The sequence below is a fragment of the Gasterosteus aculeatus genome, chromosome 14, assembly GCF_964276395.1.
Source record: "Gasterosteus aculeatus chromosome 14, fGasAcu3.hap1.1, whole genome shotgun sequence".
NCBI classification, from domain to species: Eukaryota; Metazoa; Chordata; class Actinopteri; order Perciformes; family Gasterosteidae; genus Gasterosteus; species Gasterosteus aculeatus.
The window spans coordinates 12,481,617-12,499,954 of record NC_135702.1 but is presented as its reverse complement, the minus strand read 5'-3'; the positions used below and the strand labels follow the sequence as shown (position 1 = coordinate 12,499,954).

Below are 18,338 nucleotides of genomic sequence, written 5' to 3'. Positions count from 1 at the left end.
GCACCAGTGGAACCGATTAAAAGAAAATGAATGTTCTTATAATCAGATTTAATCGGATAAGACCTGCGAGCTGCTTGAGCCTGAGGCTCCAGATGATTGACTGAACCAAATATACTCATACTTGTTAATCTGGCAAATTCCCTGCTCCGTTGTGAAAAGGTACTAGGAACATCTCACGGCCTCCATCTGTGGGAGCGAGTCCCAACACAGTGGAGTGATACCAACCACATGAGTTTTCTGGAAACATCTGTTGAGGTTAATTAAGGCTGTGACAGTCAATTATCTAAATCAGCTACAAGTGATGAAGCTTTACACGGATGCTTGCACTCTCCTCTCCACACACGCCATGCAGCTCGGGAATGTGCAAACCCTTCCTATGTGTACTTGTGCGACAAAGCGCAGGACTATTTAAAGCAATGACAAGCGCAGAGATTCCGTTCCGTAAAGCATTTGCTGCGATGCTTTGGGTGTAAAGACATCAAGCTTTCTTTTATCATTTAATCATTTAACTCACACTGGAGTGTATATGTATCTATATTTATCTATGTTTGATTTGCTCTAGCATCGTGCCATGATCTCCCAACCATATTCACTTCATTTAAGAGTAATTAAATCAAAATCTATTTCGAGGGTAGATTGCAGTTATATTGCAGCGAGTGAGACTGGAAGCACATTAACTGGCTGATTTGTGTTGTGATTCCAACGAGCTCACGTGTGCATATGGTTGATAAATGTTTCCTCCGAGATGAACATAAAAACGGGTTACCACAGTGCAAGGTCCAACATGCCCGAAAAATGGCCCCACAGGATGGATAAGTGTTATTTCCATCTGTGGTATTGGATACAGCCTTGTGAGGTATGTGTGTGTGTGTGTGTGTTGCTGTTCAGTTGGCAGGCGTAACCATCAGAGCACAGTCGCTATAACAGAAAATGTGCAGCTTGCATTTATAAAGTGCAACTCCTAAAAAATCCACAGGGCCGCTCCCATTTGTCACTGTTCCACTTAGTATGAAAGAGCAGTTGCCTGTGACTTTGTAGTCTGTGCCAACAGATATGATACAATTACTAGCATTTGGCTCAGCGGGGCGATTGATAATACGGAGAGAGCCCTGCAGGAGCCCCATCACAGAGAAACAGATGGGCCGCATTCATTTACGCTCTCTTAGTCCAACTCCTAATGTGATAGAACATCCCAGGGTGTGTTTCTCTCACACACACACCTGCTCTGAGTGATATGGAGAGATTAGAGAAGATTAAGAGACAAATATTAATAAAAATAAATAAAAATAATGAATAGCTTAAAGGACAATGCTGAGAAAAAAAGACACGCTGCGAGTGGGCGAAGCGGCAGGCTATTTATGTGAAGGGCAGCAGTTATTTACCTCAGCGTTCCCGAGGGATTTGGGGAAATGAGGAAGCCCAGGTGCCCGTCAACGGGCCAGACTTTGATCAACAGGCCTCTGGGTGGCAATCAGACTTTTTCAGTCTGTGTGGTCCACAGTTGGTTCATTTCAATTTGAATCTCATGTTTATTAACCGACACAAAGAACTGAATTTGCATACGATCTATTGGTGCGAGCGGTCACATATCTATGATGAGGAGAAATTAATGGCTTGTTTTGCCTTTCAGGTGCTTTCCAGCTGTGCAGCCGTAAATAGTCTAAAGGGGAGCCCATTTCCACTTCACAGAGGAGGCACACGGTTTCTACATGTTCTCGCAGCCCGGATCCAGTGCTGATGCCCTGATACACTGTATATAGAAACGAGGACTGTGGGGATCCGCTTGTGTGGTGAGTAACAGTTCAGAAATAGCTTATTTCTCCAGGATACAAACACAAGGACATTCAAAGCAGTTCACAGTTTTTTACATTATTTATTTTATTATTTAGTGTCATCCAGTAGCTAATGATTGTCTTTGGAGTACAAACTGTCAGGATTTGTTCCTCCTCAGTGCTATTTTCTGTATAATTGATTATTTTTTTATTAGCAAGATGCAAGGTTACTGATCTGTATATATAGCTGTGAAAGCTTTCAGAGCATGGATGTTTTGATGTGCTTTTTCTCTTTCGTACATAACATGTACTGGATATCAAAGCATGATAATAAAAAAAGAACGGAAATATACGTGCAGAAACTGAATGATGCCGGCTCGTTTACTCTTTGGTTTGGTTACATTTTTTTGTATCATTTGAAAAATCTGTTGATTAGAGATCAAAGACACATGAAGTATTTTGATTTAAAAGTTTCTCACAACAAAAGTCCACACCAAATGTATCATAGACATTTGACCAATAGTAACGTAACTAATAAAAGGGACCTGGAGTGTAATCCCACCCATCCGATCTTCTTCCAACTCACTGAAACTGACATTAACAATGGCTCATGGCATGAAAGCCTAAACACCTCAGGAAAGACTCAGACTCTGTCTGCCTGTTTTACACCGATACTCATGACGACACTTCTGGGTTTTACAATGTCTGCGTGTTGATGTTCCCTTCAACAGCAGCAGCAGCACAGAGTTAAAAATATTGGCCCTGGAGGGACATTAAATCCCTTTCCTCATCTACATTGGTTGCGTTTACGTTGTCCTCAACAGCCGATACTGGTACTCAAATAGGTTCGCTTTTTCAGTTTAACGCTGGTGACACTTTTTGCCTTTCGTTTCCTCTTCGGTTTAATTTACTGGAAAAACAAATCATGGATGTAATCCCCTATTGGCTACCACACTGTAGATGACACACGCTGTATTATTATTCTGCAATCACAGCAAACAACAGCAATGAGGCGTTGAATATGTGAAGGTCACATCTCTGGGTATTGCTGAATAATAAACCAATCATTAATAAACTAAACAAACAATGTGGTCTATCTGCAATAGTGTGTGCAATTGTTATAGTACATTGCAGTGGAACATTCTATGAGCTCAACAAAATGTCCCAAATATTCATGTTGGGAGAAGCTGCTTCTCAGGTCCTCAGTGCGCAGATATGAAACATTATTATTACATTATTAAATGTGTTTAATCATTGCTGTCATGTCACCTGTTGACTCAACCTGAACTCTTTTCCTGGTTTACACTTTATGTCATTTATGTCATGCTAATCAGTTGGGGTGGGGAAAATTTTTCGATTTCTCTCGATTCTCTCTAGAACGATTCGGTCTCGAGTCAGAAAAGTTAATAATGCTCGCGCTCGAAGGTGTTTTCTACGCGCTCGCTGTTTTTCTTTTTGACAGTAAGGGGGCGGAGCCAGTCACCATGGTCTCTACACCTGATTGGTTACAAACCACGTCTTTGGATTGGCTGGAGTGATGCATTCACACAACTATAGAAGCCCTTTTCCACACTAATGAAAGGGGATAAAAAGTCGAAGTTATGAGATAAAACGTTGTCAAAAAACAAACGCCCCCCTTCGGTAATCGTAGTGGAGCGTAGATAACAACCAGCTACAACCATCATTTACCATCATTACCGGCACATTAAGAGCAATGCGTCCAGCTCGCAGACCGGTCCGTCAGTCTGAATCTGAATATCTAATAACTTTACCGAACTATGGAGGAGCCTGCGCACATCTTACCTCATTATTTGGATTCTCCAAAAAGTCGATCCGTATTGAAAGTTGGCAAGATATTCACAGATTTGGACTTTTTTCCGGTATTTTACAAATACGGACCGGGACTAAGAGCAGCTTTTTCTTCTGTTTAATTTTTGTTTTACATAGGCTACTTCCATATTGTGTTGAAATGCGAGCTGCATTGGTTCTTGCATTGTTGATAGAAAATCATATGATCAGGTAATTCATCTGTTGATTTTCTTTAATTATCAAATAAAGTAGGAAGTGAAGTAGGAAGCAACTTCTGAATAGCAAACAGAGAAAGAGAAAGAGAAAATTTAGAAAATCGAGATGCTCGATAATCGTTTTATCAGTTTAGAATCGATAATCGGTTTAGAATCGAATTGTTGACCTCTGAATCGGAATCGAATCGAATCGTGGGGTGCCAAGAGATTCCCACCCCTACTAATCAGCTTCAGGTTTTGACTGGTTATCAGTTTTATTGTAGTTACAAAGCTGAACATGATAAACTGTATACGAGAAGAGACTAACGTCTAACGTTAGAGATGGAACAAGTCTTTCACATCCAACGTAAACAGGTGAACATTGATGAGACAATCAAACAATCTAAGCATAGCCTCACTTTACATATACTATAACTTGGTAATGAACCTACAGAATTATTGCCAGACGATCTGTCTAGTTAATATAAGCTCATTATTTCAGACAACCACTTACTACAGATTGTTTCCGGCTGCAGCAGGCAGCTGTCTTAAGCAACCACGCGTTGATAAACTCACTGTACACCACCTGCTACGCAGCAAACAGCTACTCCTCAAATAAAATGGGATTACCTCTTCTTACTTTTTTATTTAAAGTGGGAGTACAGGAACGCCTCGTTGAAAAGGTCTGATCTGTCCCACATTCACCAGAAAGGATCTGGGGGAGCGACATGTTGCAGACACTTAATGCTATTTATGGCCTAATGCTCTTTTAAGGATTACTTTTATTGCTGCTGTATTTGTCCGCTCACGGGGAAAAGAGGCAGAAAAGATGGGCGACAAGAAATGTACAAGTAACAAAGGGATCCAGGTCAATTTCAAACCTATCATGAAAGAGCCCCCCGAGGAGCCCTGAAGTCTCTATTTTATACCCTCTTATCTTTTTCTATGAACTGGAAGTAATGTGAATCCAGCCGAATATTCTCAGTGGCTTAAACTGCTGGCTGTGTTTGACGATGCCTTTTACCTGGATAAAAGAAGAGAACAGCGCTCTTTAATCAATGGCTGGTCAGAGTTAATATATGATATTACTGTTTGGACTTGATTTTGTGGCATGAACTTGCTGCAAAATGAAACTTTCACGAGGCATGGACAGGAGGGATTACGCACCACTTGAGAGCAATCTGCCCTCAAAGTCCAATTCATAACAGATTGGAACTATAAATGTGGCAAAGTATACATTTTGTCATACTATACTACAGGTCCTGGCTGACAAGCAGTAAATTACTCAAAACGTCAGGATATGGAATACAAATGTTTTATACAGAAATATATTTGGGATTTAACAATCCAGTGCTGGCGAATATCAATGCTGCTGCGATCACTGCGACAGTCCCTGCTCGATACTTCCTATCGATTAATAAGGTTAATAGTGGCGTCAGCAATATTCTGAAGACATTAATAATTTCACTGAACTACATTTAGCTATCAGCACCCATCAATGACAATTCGACGGTTTCAAAAGAGGCCAGATTTCTATCAAATACCAAATAATGTCTAAGTGACCTGTAATGTAAATATACGCTGACAACAGAGGGGCACTGATATGCTATTCCTTAATTCATTTAACATTTAAGTATTTCATCTTAGTGTCCTTACGAAGTTCTGGCATTCAGTAGAGAAGCTGAGACTTTAAGGTCACACTGGGAGTGAATTTACACCGTCAGCTACTAGAACACTTAAGATGCATGTTTCTTCATAGTCGAGCTGGCTGAAGCTTTGTATTCTGCTTAGGGAGAAACACACACACACACCAGTGCTTGCCAAGTGCCTTTTTTGTCCTGATTTGTTTTGTGCTCTTTCAGCAGGAATGCTTTATCATCAGAGGATGGAAAATCACCTCTGTGCAAATTGAAAGTACATAAATCCATCTACATGTTTGGCACACTCTTCATTCAGTTAGACATGCACTGTAAACGGAGATATTGACAAAAGTCCAAACTCAAGGCAATAAAACTTCAACTCAACTTCTTTAATAGTAGCTTTGAGTCCAGCAAAAATAGATTTTTTTTCTGACATCATTTCCTCATTTTTGTGAAATTGTTAAAATTAAAAAAAGGGATTACTGAAAAAAGTTGATGTCATTGTCAACGCAACGCATTGTGGAAAGTATATGCTATAAGTAAATGTTGTCCTCTCATTATTGAGTTACACAACTGAACAAAAGTTCTGACCGGAACTAAAAATGACTGACAAAACGTGAACTGACCTCTGACTCTTCTTTTTGTTTAAACAAGAAACTACCTTTATTTCCTGGCACAGACAGGACTTTTATATCCCTATTATAGCCAATATTATAAGTTGAAGTTTTATAGTGAGTGTGATTGTGTGTGTGTGTTTGGATTTGAGCAGAAGAGAAGGAAGAGTGAGGCTCAACACGTGTAGTAGAACTTGCAGAGTTTAGCTAAACCTTCTTAATTATAAGCTTAACAAACACTTGGTGAACTCTAGGAAAAAGAAACCGTTAAATACATCTTACAGATTTAGTTTTACAGAATAGTTTCTAGTTTCCTCTCTGGTTACCTGAACGTGTTGACATCACAGTGGTCATGACCTTTTGCCTTATTTCATTAAATCCAACCGAACCAGGCAGATGTCAACAGAAGGGCAGGACTGACCTTTTTCTTCCAATAGATTGCAGTTAGTGGGCTGAGGGGCCATACGGGGGGCTTCAGCGACTAGACAAAGCCTTTCCTTCAGTTATCCAAACTAAACAAAAAGGCATTCACGCACACTTGGATGGGAATCTTAATTCCAGCATTTTTCGCAGCCCTTCTCGCGGCCACAGCCACATCACCGCTTCACACTCGTTTTCTCTAGAACAAAGGTTGTTACAAGGCTTCCCGTCGAAATACGGAGGCGTCGGGACAGCAAAGCGGTGTGGTGAGGAAGTGACATGTTGGAGGTGTGATGATTACAGAACGCTGCAAACCATCCATCACAGTCATACTAGCCAGATGCCAGAAGCACCAGCGTCGTGGACCGTGATGAGGTGCCATCTTCTCCTGCTGAGCACCGACTATCAAATATGTCTTTAGCGTGCATGACCCTGAGGATGTTTATGCACAATGGATCCCTCCCTGTGAGTCATCACATAAAGGGCACTTAAATGTAAAGTGAGCTGCAGGGCTCCTTTTGCGATGCAAATAAAAGGGAAATAGAGTTATGATGTTGAGTACCGGTTCACCTTGATTTTGTTGTGTACTTTAAATACTGACATAGAATTATAACTTGGCTAAAATTGCCTAAAAGGTAAGAAAGGGGAGCATGCCAAGTCAACAAGGCATATATAAACTACTGTTATTATCTGGCTCTTTATATATAGAATACCTGGGGGACACTCTGGTAGCACACTGCTAGGGAAACAACCTCAGTCTGGAATTTAAAAATGAGTTGATATTTTTCTAATATGATATTGTATCGTGTCACAGTGACGGTCAGGCGCGTCCTGTATGCACTCTGTCCAGATACCACACTGCAGCAGCCACAGTTCAACAGAGTGGGCAGAATATTCACCGGATCACCACGGCCAGCTCAGCGCTTAGTCTTCTTTTACAACAGAGAAAACAACACACAGCAACATACTCTACACAACAGCAACCGCAAGTCTGAACTCATCAATAAATGAGATTTTGCTCCATAAAACAACTAATAGCATCATCACTTTCATTATCTTATCCCCATTAGGATGAGCACAAGTTTATGATTTACTGTGTATTACTCAATGACGCCAAGTTGAATCAAGGACATGGATTTATTCAGTTGTCTACATATAAACTAAATACAATTTAAGTTCTTAAATATCATTCTGTTTAATATTGGTAAACCTGCCAATGAACACAAGTTCTGATTTCGGTTGCCTATTTGTTTGATCAGTGGTTTAGCCCTTGTAGACTGTAGCACAGTGGACCCAACCATCCATTTGAACTCAGTCTTTTAAAAAAGTAATCAAACACTACGGAGTCAAATTAAACTTTAAGGGAAAAGGCCCCTGTGAAGGCCTGTTAGACGTCCGTATGTAAAAATATGGGCCGACATGTTGTACTAGGCTGAAAGACAAGTTTAACAGTAGCTTACATTCACATGCAGGAATCAAAATAATCGAACAGTGAATCCTCCCACTCCTCAGGCTCACGGAGAAAAGTTCAGGGTTGTTGTTGTAAATGAAAACACAGTTAAAGAAGAGAGAACGGATTTGTAGCAAGTGGAAAACCAACCAGAGTTGTAGTTCCCACAGATGTGTTTTTCCAGTGAGGCTCCTACTTCTCTTGTTCATCGCCTGAGACTGTTTGATGAGGGTGCAGGCTGAATTAATGAGCATTTAAAAAAGGCACGATCACGCAGGGATCCTTCTGTACACAGTTTAAGGTATCGCCATGCTGCACACATGGGGAAGTCCCTATAGGACAGGACGAGTCTAGGCTGAGAGTTTAGACCTATCAGACTCACAGTGCAGAAGCTATGGAAGATCGGACAACCCGGCATGAATAAATCATTCGAATGTTTGTTTTTATTTTGCAAAACAGCTGGTAAAGTTGCTGATGCTCTTTAGATTCCCCATCGACCAGCAACAAGGCAAACTGGCTTAATTTGCAGATTGAAACTCACGTCTTCCCTTCACTTCTATTTATCTTTGATTACTTTTATCATAGAAATATTGCAAAAAAGTTATGCAGACTAAACTTCTCCGACACATGTCCACTTGCCCCGTTGTTCTTTACACATAGGGAGTAAGATAACAAAAGATAACAAATCCCTACAAGCGCATCCAGCGATGGCGCCCCTCATCAATGATCCCATCGCCACTTCCTTGTTCCTTCCTTCCTTCCTTCGTTCTACTTATGTCTTTCTAAATCCCAAGTACACCACCTCAGTGTTCCTTCCCTTTGGTTGTGAGGCATGATGTCGTTAGCAATGCCAGTAATGCTCTCCAGCTTCAAAAGATGCAGAAAATGTAACAATCATTGGACAAAGTATTCACACCTTTTCATACCAATTCCAAATGTAATGGAATTTCAATAATTAATTAATCAATAACATTAATTAACGTACTAGTGGTCACGTCATATGTTTAAAATGTCCATTAAGGTGATTCACAGAATGTACATTTGTTTCATATCCCGTGTGTCATGATATGGTCACTTAGTTTGAGTCGTGCATTCTTAAATTCCACTGAATAATTTTTCCAGTGCATTTCCATAATCCTCCAAAGGACTTTGTTTACAGGGCCGTATTTCAGCGGCCGTGCCCGAGGCATTATCAACTGCAGAAGCACCAGATACCGTACTGCTGATGTCAACACAGAGGGTTGTATTGAATAATTAACTCCTGGGAGATATGATGTATTCTAAAGGAACGTTACTGAGCCATTTTAATGACCATGGTGTTAAATACCATGACCTTCGCTTTGGCATTTGTATGTCTCAGCCATTTCTTGCCTACCTGAGCGGGTGTGTGCTACTCTTTGTTGGGTGAGATCGTCCATGGCTACGCTCCCCTTCTTTAACTTTCTCAACCCTCCCGACACTAGCGAGATAGATGTGCCGATTAAACGTTGGAATATAAGTTACGCAAAGTGAAGATCTTTACAACACACCATTATTTTCATGCATCCAGGCCCCGTCTGTTACTCCATTTACATACTAGTGCATCTCATTGTTAAATATTCAAACAATACTCCTCACGATGCAAGCCAAGTTCCTGTGTGTGGTTTCTACCTGCTAATTTAGGTGAAGGCTCATTCTCAGATAGGGCACCTATTCTCATTTTTGTGTAACAACTATGTTATCCTTGGTAAGAAAAACATTAGAAGATATCATTAAAAATAGTCAAATCCTGTTCAGGAGAGGTGATCACTAAAAAAAATCCAACAAAGCAACAAGAGGTGTGAAAACAGTCTTCATTAAGATCTTTGTTTGCCCGTAAACTGAACCCATGTTCCAATGTGTTCGCACTGGAATAAGAAGAAGGAAGAGTGACCGTCATGTCACAGGAAAGCCTTTTCCATCTTGTGTGTTTATTGTCATCTCTTTCTAATACGAAGCCTTTGTAGTCGCTAAAAAACATTAACATGCTGCTATGACAAGTGTGTGGCTCCCTCATAGGAGCCTGTAATTGGCTGGTTGACAGGCTGATCACTAACATGCGTGAGATCATCCGTCCTCACTCTCCTTCTGTTGCCATGTAACCTTGAAAAACACACATCTGGAATAAAAATCCACCGCAGCTGCGGTCTGAGGATGGATACCTGAAAATTTACCCAATTTAGGCCTCTTTTGGTACATCCGAATAAATATAGTTGATGTGACACATCAATCAAGTCAGTTCAGAATGCAAGAAACAGACACAGAGAGAATTTCTACTACGGTCATTGCGGAGGTTTTTGAAAAATGGATGCGAGTAAAGATATTAACTCTTAAGACGTTATTTATGACAGCCCATAGGGTGAAGAAGACGGGGAATGGCAGCTTGACACAGAATTGCCCAACGTAGTGAGAAAGTGGCATATTGGAAAAACTCTCCCTTTGTCATCATGTCACTGTGACAGAACAATATCTTTAAGGAACTTTCCTCACTGGTCAGAGATGCCTGTTTTCTAGACAGAGATAGAAGGAGGCCTCCCCCCCCCGATAGAGAGATCTAATCATAGACTGGCTGGTGCTGATACAGCCTGATCCCTGACAACGTTTTATCATTTTATTGTTCTACGAGTCCCCACCAGCTGCTCTGTCCTGATCCTGTGCCCGGACCCAGCAGGGGAAAGGAACGTCTCCACGCTTTCACCAAGGCTTGAGTCAATTAAGACAGACCAATTATAGTTGCTTCAATATGTCACAAGATCTGATAACATTAGAGTGCATGTTAAAGTCTGCAGCGTTTCGCCAATAACGTAGAAAATTAGTTCAGAGAATTATTACAGCAGTGTGATGACAGGCCTCGAAAAACAGGATAAATATGGGAGAGAACGTAGTGTATAAGCATTATTTGCATTATTTAAGCATGAATTGAATTGAAATAAAATATCAAATAAAATACCATGGATTTTATGTCAGGTCAAAGCGAGACAGTGTGTGTGCAGATACAGAGACCATAACGCTGTGTGACAGCGAGAGAGATGTCGAAGTGATACCTTGAGTCCTCCGCACTCTGCAGCTGATCCCTGGTCCACTCCGGTGATGTAAATCCCCAGAGCGTATTCTGCTCCCCCTCGTATCATAAGACCCAGCGAGCGGCCGTCATCCAACACCAGGTTGACCTATCCAAAGCACACGCAGAAATGGGGGTTGAATATAGAAAACCTGACTTTTTATATTTCAGCATCACAAACAACATGTTGCCGTCTCATTAGCGATGATTGACAGGCTGCAGGACTGACTCCTGAAGTTGCGCTTTTTCACACCGAATTTCAGAACACAATCTACGGAGAACCGACAGCCGACAGACAGAAGAAAGTGGTGATGGTTTCAGGGGCACCACGAATGTGGTGACTCAGTCCATTAATGAGGATGCTCAATCCGTTCCGATTGGAGGAATGTCCGAATTGGTTTGTTTACGCTGCTCATCCGTGTCAATCCCTCCGATAAGCAGAGCCGACGATATGGCAAATTGTTGGAATTCAAATAAGCAATGATGGCGAACACGGTAATCATAATCAACGCAGCGGAAATAACGAGCAACTATGACAGCACCCGATAAACACACTGCTGCAAGGAGCTAATGACACCTACAGGACACACGTGATGTGCCCTAGTAGGCCTGTTGTAGTTAATCACGTGTTGCATTTAAACATGGGAAGCTCACAAGCGCCTGTTCAGACAACTCTTGAATTGAAATGATCATAATACATTGTTTATGTAGACATTGATTCAAATAGTTTTAAAGTCAGCGCTCCATGCTGCCAAAAGCAGAGAGAGGAATCAAAGGGGCCACTGCTCCCGGGTACAACGGGGAAAACATAAAGAGATTCTCTTATGTTGCCATTTGTGTTATTGCTGAAAAGATCACTGCAACTGATTTATAGTAGTTTTATACTACCTTTAAAACCTTTCCAAAAAATGTTTTAGACAATGCCAGAGCGCAACAAGAACTCACTGATGGAGCCATTGGCTCAACAAGCACCTCGTAGATTAAGGAGTCGACTCACAGATTAATGCCAACAGCCGCTCCCATTATTCCCAATTCTGCACAAAGCAGAATTTCCCAAGTGAATGTGATGCATTTCCCAGTAGAGTGGAGCAGACCCGACAAGCGGGATGTAAGATATTACTATAACTATATATATTTCTTTTTTCTTTTGGCCCTCCCAGCTGCTGTCACTTCTAGATCTATGAAAGCCTATTTGCTCTGTGTTCCGGAGGCTATAGGGTTTAATGAAGGGTTCATTTGTCTGATAAAACCGCTTTATTCTAACCCACTGGCAATGACTCCACCACGTATAATCTGCTCTTCTTTGCTTGTAGCCTCTGGGTCATCTCATCAAGGCTGTCCCTTAACTCTGCAGCTATTGCTGTGGCCCTTGAGACGTAAGCTAACTTAATTCAATAATCTTCTCTCTTCATGGTACATAACGTTACATGCGCATGCATTCCAAACGTTTACCTGATATTCTGTTACCACTCGAACTCGATAAACTCAATTATTTCTAAATCTTTTATTTGGAAATCGCATTTGGTTGCAGCAATGCCAAACTTTAAATTGCCTCCTTCACAATTATGCTCTTGATTACTTGGTCGGAGAATGATTAAGCTGGCTTTTGCCAAGATTGATATGGCAAATCACTGGCGCCGTGGCAACCACACAATGACGCGCATGCAAATATCACTATTCTACAATGTCAGCTTCGTTCCTGTTGGTTTCCCCACCGGTGAAGGTTTGGCATCTGGCTCAGGAATCAAACTTTTCACCAAAGGCATATGGCGCTGCAGCTCCTCTTCTATTTTGTTTAATAACAACGGTCGGCTTGTGGGAGGGAGGACCGCCGTCTTTGCTCAGTGAGAACATGAAGGCATTCACGCTGTGAGTGACATTCATGCAGGACGGGGTTTTAATTACTAGCCTAATCCCTTTCTTATTGGCAGCACATACCATCTATTAGGGCTCATCGTCTCTCTTTGGCATCAGCTGTTATCATCGAATCACATCCATATGGAAAAAAAGGACTCCCAATGGTCCGGTGACTGTTTTGTAAGCAACGTAATTCATTGAGCCTTTGTTTGGACAAACGCAATTGCATGTAATCACAGGAGGGACTCCTGAATCGTATTGATCATTGAAAGAAGGTAAAATAGAGAAAACATCTTGGATTCATTGTTTGTAAATGTTATCTACATGGCACTAACTACAGCCTGTATAATGGAGCTGAAGCAGTAAAAAGATTAACGTGTGGCTCTCAGCGAGTTCTAGTGTAATAAATCTTTAAAACTGCTCTGACAGCTCGTTCCCTGCAGGTCGTCAGGTGGCGACAGGCTGCAGTTCTGTGACACTGAAAGTCCAATTACTGTTACTGCTTAAACGTTTGTTTTTTTTCTTTCATGTCCATCATCTTTTGTCCATCACTTTTACTCCCACAGACTTCTATCAAAGTCACCCTGGTCGTAGACCCAGGACTCGAGGACTAGTGGCTTTGCTGGACATCCAAACTACTTCAACTGTTTCACAGCCACTTTGGGCCGTGCAGATATGTAATTGAAGCCCGATTCTTCGATTGCACGACCCCTTTCTTGTCTCACATACACGTTCAGGAACTGGTTCTGATGAGTAGTGGAGTAGAAATAATGAGTGTGAGAAGTTACCATGGCAGAGTTGAGTGGAGTGTAGATTAAAGTCCAGAGACACACAGGGAATAGATTGAAAAAAGAAAAACTAGAATGTATGTAAACAAAGGAGTCATAATCCTCGACTCACAGCAGCTAAACAGAAGGTGGATTTTTTCTATAAAAAAAATTGAATTTGGTATATGGATAAAACCCTTGCAAATGGTGTTGTTTACTTGAGCTCAGCTAAATTTAGCTGCCTTATGAATAATTGGTCATGAATAATTGATTTTTGATATTTGAGCATAAACCTTTTTAAATTTAGGAGACTGGTCAAATATTTGTGTGCTATAAGAAACTCTTAAAAGTGCATTATGGATGGAAGGGTCCAGAAATGTTGTAGACAAATCAATGTCATTGACACCAATACAATATTAAAATGATGAAGGGTCATAGGGACGAGCACCATTGAGAATATGAATATTTAAATTTCCCCTCGATAGGATTTGTTCATTAGAATACTATGAAAAGAAGAAGTGGAAACACTGCTCAATGATTGCAGCAGTGTTTCGTCTGCCATGTAAAGTCTCACCTTCTTCTCGTCTCCGTCCTGCAGCAGCTGCATGTTGCTGCGTCGCTGGCTGTCCGTTCTTCTCAGCGTGGCGCTGCGATGCTCGGGCAGGTCGGGAGGAGGGGACACACTCCGACCGTGGGGGTCCACCCAGGTGTAAACATGGTTGGTGACGTAGCCACCTGGAATCCGCCCGACTGAACGCACAGAGAGGCAAAGCTTTTTACTGCCCTTCAGCACCTGAGGAGAGGAGAACGGGCTTTTGAACACAAAGTCAAAATTTCAACTTCAAACAACTTCAAAAGCGAAAAGAGAACCTACAAATATTGAATCAATTTGAGGAGACTTCCCAAAGGGCCATTGAATAAACAAACATCAGTCCATGCTCCACACACAGTGTGAGGTTGCAGTACTGAATACAGTAGAACACAATAAACTCAGGAAAAAATTAAACATTACAGAGAAGCTTTTGATTGCAAAAAGCCCACATGACAAATCGACCCTTGCGCACACGCGCGCATGCACGCGCGCACGCACGCGCACACACACACGCACACACACACACGCACTACTTTGCAGTGAAACGGGCTGTTGGCTGTGCCTCATTGCCTTCTGATAGCTCGCTGTGTGTGCGATCCCTCCGCAGATCAATGCATTCCCATGTGCCTGCTGGTCTGGAGAAATCAGACCGAACTGGGTTAAAGCTTTATGATCAAACTATCCTTGTGCACCAACAGGACCGCCACTTTCATTCCAGACTACAAATTCTAAAAAACATGCCAATTAAAAAATGGATAATACTAATTTTGCTTGAATACACTATGTTCAATTCAAAGGTGTACTGCTTTTTTGGCACTAGCTACATTCTCAACAAAACAATTCCCAACCTGCTGCTTTCAACAATCCTTCAGGAGCGCCGTCTTCCAGGGGTTTTTAATGGAACTGCTGGTCTCACAAAGAGCCCTTGTAACAACATTTCTTCCACTTATAGTTCTTCAGAAGCAAATGGTTCTGGTTAGAACCCTTCAGGGAGAACCCTTATTTCTTAACAAGGAAGAAAGAAAAAGAAAAATGAAAGTGGACGGATCCATAGCAGGACCTCCGCTTCTCATCTGTATTATTTGACTATTGATGTTAAATATAATCAAAGCTTTCCAACACCTGCATCAATTTAGCTATTGGGGATAAATGTAACTGTGTACTGGTAGATTTATTATAAAGCCATTACTTTGTCAGTTGCGAGCAACTTTTAAATGCTGCTGTTGGAATGTCGATTAACATATGCTCAAATTACGGCTTGTCAGAGCTGCAAATTGCAGAAGAAGATCGTCTACTTGGGCACAGCGATCAAGCTGAATCAATTTTCCAATCCTGATTTGTGCTGAGAGATAATAACTTTAATTCTGAGGCAACAACCCTGTCAGCACCGACTGCAGCAAAACGCCTGTCATCAGCCCCTCCCTGTTCCACCTCCTCGCTTTTTTTATGTCCAGGTGTAGATAATACACAAGTAACACCTGAGCTGGTACACTGTAGAAGCCCTAACTCCACGGGAGAGACAGAGGGAGAGAGAAAGAGGGGATGGAACCACACATGAGCAAGGAACATAGGAACATAGGAACATAGCCCGTCCTGTGAGTTCATTGTGGTGTCAAACTGGCTTTCTCCTCGATAAGAATAACGCGGCTCACCAGCCCACAACTGAGCCATCGAGTATCGCCAGGAGGTCCTTGGGATCCAGGGGCAATCAGGATCACTCTGCGCAGACCCGTTTTTCATCAAAAAACAAACGATTAAAAGAAATGTTATGAGGAATTAAATCTTAAAATACAATACTCAATGTACTCAGTGTAATCATACAAGTTATTGCCTTAAAGTTTGATATGTTATATTGTAATATAAAATAAATATGACATTTTATATATATATATATAAATCCACCCGACGAGCAGGCACACTGGAGCAGCCTTTAATTTAATTCATTTAAAGTGTTGTCTTTTCCTGGTTCTCAAAGCTAAATGAGAATAAACTGACACCCGTTTCTGAACTCAGATTGTTGTAACTTTTGTAAAAAAAATTATTAGTTGACTTAAACCAATTAGTCATTACATTACTGAAGATGATTTATCAAAAACCTCACTGTTATTTTCCTTCTATGAATGCACAAATGAACCGCACAAAATTGTTGCAAGAGGTATTCGGTAGAAAATCTCTCTCTAAGATTTTCTCCACATCGCCTACATGTTTACATTGGAGTTAGTTAGGTATCATTTCAGAGTAAGATGTATGGAGAACATACTGTAGACTGCTATCATGGAACTGGGATCACTTTATATAGTGGAGGATGGATATTTCTCTGTGATGATAATGACTGCACTACAGAAGAGCCTTTACAAATTGCACTGCAGCATCCACAATACCAAGCCACTTTCAAACCTGAAATTACAGGGGTGTTTTTTATTTTTCTATTTGCCAATTGTCTGATCCAAGCACACTGGCTTCTCCCTACAACACTTGGCCACGGAGCATCACTTTGATTTATGGTTCCAAACAGAGCTTATCAAGGTGCATGCTTGTCGGAGAAATACAGCGACAGTACTTTCATAGAGAGAAAGCACCGGGGCACACAGGGGGGTTAGGGCAACAAGGCACGTGCAAAGGGAAAAAGAAAGATGGAGAGTGGTAGAGGCGGTGGAAGGAGGGCACTGGGTTTAACGAGCTGCTCCCTCCTGTAAATAGGAAACCGCGGCGATATACTGAGGAGACGCAGTGGTCCTAACGCGGCCTCCCTGGAGGAAAGAGATGATTGTGACACTGAGCTGATGAGGCCCTGATTCCAAACAGAAAAAACATCGCTGGGGAAATAATGGCATATTCCAGAGGGTAACTGCAAATGCCACCGGCAGGTAAACTGCTTTCAGATTCATTTTATACACAAAGGCTGACGGCACAAAGCCCGGCTGTGGAATGAATCCATCCGGCTCCACTGCTTAGAAATGCAGGGCTGCACACTGCGGGAGATTTAAAGGTGCCGGGCCGACTGCAGTGTAGAACGGACGGAGGAACAATCAAATTATGAAACGTGATGAATGCAACCATAACCTCTGGTTATGTAAGGAGTCTGTATTAAATGGCCCCAATTTAACTGTATACACTTTTAAATTAGAGTAGTTTAATCTCCAAAAGTCAATAGGGATCATACGAGGTATGTGCTGATATGCATGTGTGTGACCACACTAATCAAAACGTGTAACAAGCGTGTGGGTCTATGTGTGAATAGAATTTCAAACAAGTCTTTACTACTAAGCCAAATGCAGAGTCACTCAGGCATATTGAGACTTTGTATGGGGAAGGTAAACAAAATACGCCGAACAAAAAGAAAAGCACTAAATCCCACCTTGTCCTCTGTCCAATACAGCAAGGTCTCTGCTTAAGATGAGGTTTGGGTTTGGACAGGTGGATTTATGGGCAGAAGAAAGCGGTCCACCAGTCATCTGTTAAAAGCATTTTGTTCTCTGGTGCTGGCAGGTGATCTGGCTGCTCGGTTGAAACCACTCAGTTCTAATTGCTCCCGCTAATAGCACACGCTTGAGAAGAACACACACAGAGCACAGATGAACACAGGTTCATCAAAGCGTGCAGAAACGGTCACACACACACACAGCAGTCAGATCTAATGTTTGAGGAGTACACAGACAGCACGGGAAACCAGAAAGCAGCCAGGTAAATTCACTTTCACCCTGTATACATTTGTTAGGCTGAGAAATGAAGTTGGATCCTCTGAAGGCCTGTTCTTACACACACACACACACACACACACACACACACACACAGACTCAAGCAGCAGAGAGGATGCTATTCAACATGAACACAAGCTCGCTGATGGCGCCCAGCTCTAGTCCAACACTAGAAAGGCCACAAGCGGCGCGACGGCAGGAAAGGTTCCCCCGGCCGCTCAGAAAGGAACCTCGAGGGCCGTTGATATGAACGAATTAATTGAATGATGAGTTTGAAAGAGGTGAAGCCGATCGGTTTAATGTTCGACTGGGAGCAGGGAAATTACGGGTTCAACCAAGCATTCAAGCTCCGGCTCGTCGGAGAGAGGGGGACTGCCAATTTAAATCCAAGCACGTGATAGAGGTGTGATGACTCGGCTTAAAGTTTGAAAGTTTGAAAACACAGC

At 41.8% G+C, this 18,338-nt stretch overlaps 1 protein-coding gene across 4 annotated transcripts in view; it reads right to left on the bottom strand.

Annotated features, from left to right (window-relative positions):
* Nucleotides 1-18,338, bottom strand: part of whrna (whirlin a) — a 91,669-nt gene that overhangs the window by 33,823 nt on the left and 39,508 nt on the right. For all 4 annotated transcript variants that reach the window (XM_040196919.2, XM_040196920.2, XM_078088211.1 and 1 more), the window contains exons 2-3: nt 14,177-14,395; nt 10,962-11,087 (exon numbers count right to left, since the gene is read on the bottom strand). In XM_040196919.2, the coding sequence (XP_040052853.1) occupies nt 10,962-11,087; nt 14,177-14,395 (345 nt within the window). The remainder of the gene's footprint in view (nt 1-10,961; nt 11,088-14,176; nt 14,396-18,338) is intronic.